Raw genomic sequence first — 4,291 nt, forward strand, 5'->3', positions numbered from 1 at the left:
AAGAGAACCGAAGATTGAAGGGATCCAATCTGAAGACACACGAATATAGACGAACGAAAACTGGGTCCGAACAGATATACCAAGGACCACCAACAATCAACAATCGAATCCCGCGAGATCTGCCAGAGACACACCTCCACACGCCCTCCGAAAATAGCTGAAGGCACGCCAGCTTTCCTTTGGAGGAGAGACGCGTAAAGGCTAGGTCTATGTGTGCGAGGTTATATGTATCTACCGTTTTTCTTGATTAAAATTAATTGAAAAGTTGCTCAAATATTCAACAACTATTATGTCTAGAAGTAGGAAAAGTATGGTTGGTTTTGAACAGTCAAAGTAATGTAAAATAGCTTAGTTAAAATCTATACATTGCATTTCAAGCCCTAGCCTAATGAGAAGGAAAAAAATTGTGGTGAAAGGGTTCAAACGATTGGACCAAATCTCGCACTATCTTTTCAACAATTTGATCAAATAAGAAATTTAAAACCCAGTTTATGAACTTACTGCATATGCAGTACATAGTCCCCCTACTGTTTTTGTAGTCACTTTTTCCTCAAGAAAGAACAGGGACGAGCAATCACTAGCATATTCGATAACTCTAAAGAGGCATAATCTAAACGGAAATACTAAACAAATACCTTCTAGTATGATTTAGTCTCTGTTTGGTCTTGTCGTGTCTTCCGAAAAGCACAACAACTTTACTTATTTAGACTACTATCGAACGTCAGAGTTAGTAGTTGAGAACAGATATTTATGAGAGGCAGCACGAATCAGTAGTCCCGTAATGACAAAGTACCCAGAAAAGCACACCCATATATTTGAGAAATTTGGAATAATGCCTCAACCCAATCCGAGGGATGTCGATTGTGTGTACGCATGCCTCATAATTTTCTTAGAATAGGCGAAAACTGAAATGTTCACTATCCCAACATAGTTTTCTTACATATGCAACGTAAAAATACAAGATGTATTTGTAAAACAAACTACTCTTTTTATCCTTTAATGCAAGACGTTTCTTATGTTATGGGACAGAGGTAGCATATGTTTGTGTACTCTCTCTCCGTAAAATGATCAGAACGCTTTTATATTTCTTTACAGAGGAAGTACGTAATAAACTTAGTGCCACGAATTATTATTTTTATAAATGAAAACATTTTGCTTGTTCAGTGGACACGAATCATAACAACACATAGGATGAGATAATTGCACATGTAAAGCCTTTCCCATCATTACCCTACAAAAATAAAATTGAACCATCCTACCATGTACTGACCGTCGACCGACGGAGAAGCTCAGCTGACACCTCCATGACCCATAGTCATCTTCAAGGATTAGCTCCGGTGGCCACAACTACTGACTAAGCCTGCAGCCACAACGACGTGCTAACCCACACGCATCACCAAAGCGCCTATATAAACATTAGCTCCGGCGCATGCATTTCCACACAGCCCAAGTTAATCAATCAATATGACTTCTTCCATGCCTTGCCTTGTCCTGCTCTTGGGCATTGCCTGCATCCTGCAGGCGTCGCTGACCGCGGCGGCGTGGGAGCTGCCGGAATCCGAGGTGAGGTCCAGGTGGACGAGGTGGCAAACCAAATACTCGAAGCGCTACCCGACCCCCGAGGAGAAGGAGAAGCGGTTCCAAGTATTCAAGACGAACACCAACTCCATCGGCGCTTTCGCCAGCCAGACTACGGTCAACGCCGTCGTCGGCGGGTTCGGGCCCCAGACCGTCACCACGGTCAGGGTCGGCATGAACAGATTCGGCGACCTCAACCCCAGCGAGGTCGCCGAGCAGTTCACCGGGTTCAACAACTCCGTCTTCACCCCAGAGCGTCCCTCCCCGCTCCCCTACGACTCCTGGAAGCCGTGCTGCGTTGACTGGCGCTCGAGCGGCGCCGTCACCGGCGTCAAGTTTCAGGGCTCCTGCTGTAAGTCAAGCTAGCAAACTCCTGCTCAGGTAACTTTATATGTTGGTCAGTTCTTGTAGAGTAACGGACATGTGTATGTGGCAGTGTCATGCTGGGCATTCGCGGCCGTGGCGGCCATCGAGGGCATGAACAAGATCAGGACCGGCAATCTGGTGTCGCTGTCGGAGCAGCAGCTCGTGGACTGCGACACCGGTAGCAGCGGCTGCAGCGGCGGCCGCACTGACACTGCCCTGGGCCTCGTGGCCTCCCGCGGCGGCATCACGTCCGAGGAGAGGTACCCGTACAGCGGCTTCAAGGGCACCTGCGACGTGGACAAGCTGCTGTTCGACCAACAGGCGGCCGTCAAGGGATTCAAGGCCGTGCCGCCGAACGACGAGCGGCAGCTGGCGCTGGCCGTGGCGCGGCAGCCCGTGACGGTGTACATCGACGCCAGCACCTGGGAGTTCCAGTTCTACTCAGGTGGCATCTTCCGAGGCCCCTGCTCCGCCGACGCCGCGAGGGTCAACCACGCCGTCACCATTGTCGGCTACTGCGAGGAGTTCGGTGAGAAGTTCTGGATCGCCAAGAACTCGTGGAGCAACGACTGGGGCGACCAGGGATACATCTACCTCGCCAAGGACGTCTTCTGGCCGACGGGCACCTGCGGCCTCGCCACCTCGCCCTTCTACCCAACAGCTTGACCGACGCCGGCTCGCCGGTGGAGCTTTTTAAATTTGCGTGCGCGCAATACTTGCTTACGTTTAGTGCATCGATCGTACGGATGGATGAGTGATCGGTGGTTGTGTGATACAGTATTGTTTCCCATATCATTTTGATAATGTAAAATAAAATATTGATTGTGTTTACCTAAAAAATTAATACTCCCTCCGTCCCTAAATATAAGTTTTTTCTAGAGATACTAAAAAGTCTCTCTACCTCGACTTTGAAATTCATACAAGAATAACGAAAAACCTTTGGTGTGGCCGCATCCATGGCGAACCTCTAATTACCATGATGAGAACAACTAGGAGAGCACACGCCTAGCGCCTCCCACGCCTAGCCCCGCCGTCGGCCACTCCGGCCACGGCGGCCACCCCCAGCGCTGTGGTCCACTCCGGACGCTGTGGCCACTCTCTCATAGTCGTGCGCTCTCCATCTACGATCCCTCCTTCTCATCATGGCTTTAGCAGATCTGAATTTTGACATCGGCCAAGACTTCGCCGCGGAGGTATGGAGAAAGTGGGGTGTTCCCATCAACTTCGAAGATGGTAAGGATATGGAGGAATTTCTCCTAGTCGCTGAATTCACCAGATCCAAGATTCGCCTCACTGAGGAATCCGTAAGCACCATTCTTCTCTCCTACTTTGGTGGCCGAGCTTCTCTGTTCAAAGTTCATCTGCTTCAAAACTGGTCTTTCAAATTTTCGGTCTCTTCTAAGGAAGTTGGATTCTCGATCATCAAGGGCGGTAACATCTCTATTCCTCTTCTTAACGTTAATTTTCTTCTCTGGGGCAACGGTGGACCGAACTCATGCTGGGAGCTTGATCAATATTTGCAAGAGAAGGAAGATGAATGGACCCATATCTTTCGTAACCATCCTAGGAAATCATACATTCAAGCTCTTAGATCACCTGCTTCCTACGATCAATCTCGTTCAGCAGCTCCTAGATCTTCTCGGGATCAACATCAACGTGATCCACGGGATTCGCATTCAACTGCGATCAATGCTGCAGTTATTGCTCATAGGGCGGGATCATCGCCTATTCAAACTGGCCCATCTGCATTTTGCGTTCGCTGCCTCTTAATGGGCCATAGCAGGCCGGCATGCACAAACCGTATCAAGTGTCACCATTGCAAAAAATGGGGCCACATCAAGAAGGATTGTTTTTCTATCTCTGGACGCGGCCCAGTCAACCCTGTCACCAAGCCCAATCCACCAAATCGCCCGGCGATCGCAATTCCGAGGCAACCTTCCACTGTTCCCGCAATTGTGACTAATCATGTCGTCGCCACGCCGACCAATCAGTCCAATCAACTTAATTCTCCTCTACTTTCACTCCGGGTTGGTAGCATTCACCGCAGCTCTCCCCTGGTTTCCCATCATCTCCAAGCTGCTACCATCCGTCGCTCCGCATCCCTCCCCCTCTCATCCTCTCCACTGGAGCTCTGCAGTTCAGTGATGGCTTCTTTCCCTTTCGATCCAGCGCCCTTCATCCCACCCAATCACCACAGCATTGAGGTGGCGGGCCGGCCTGCGAGGATTAAGGTCATCAATGGGGTGGCGCCAGCGACCCACGAAGAATGGGCGATTGCATCCATTGTCCCTATGTCGAATCTTCCTGTGGGGTTCGATACCATCAGAGAGGTATTATCTGACTTTCT

The 4,291-nt window shown here is 49.5% G+C and overlaps 1 protein-coding gene across 1 annotated transcript; it reads left to right on the forward strand.

Annotated features, from left to right (window-relative positions):
- The first annotated feature begins 1,455 nt into the window (after positions 1 to 1,455).
- LOC123058132 (ervatamin-B) lies at positions 1,456 to 2,775 on the forward strand. Its single transcript, XM_044480953.1, has 2 exons — positions 1,456 to 1,930; positions 2,015 to 2,775. Exons 1-2 carry the CDS (start codon positions 1,465 to 1,467, stop codon positions 2,608 to 2,610), a joined length of 1,062 nt encoding a protein of 353 aa, XP_044336888.1. The 5' UTR covers positions 1,456 to 1,464; the 3' UTR covers positions 2,611 to 2,775.
- Positions 2,776 to 4,291: the final 1,516 nt, after the last annotated feature.

This window comes from Triticum aestivum, chromosome 3A (assembly GCF_018294505.1).
Source record: "Triticum aestivum cultivar Chinese Spring chromosome 3A, IWGSC CS RefSeq v2.1, whole genome shotgun sequence".
Lineage (NCBI taxonomy): Eukaryota > Viridiplantae > Streptophyta > Magnoliopsida > Poales > Poaceae > Triticum > Triticum aestivum.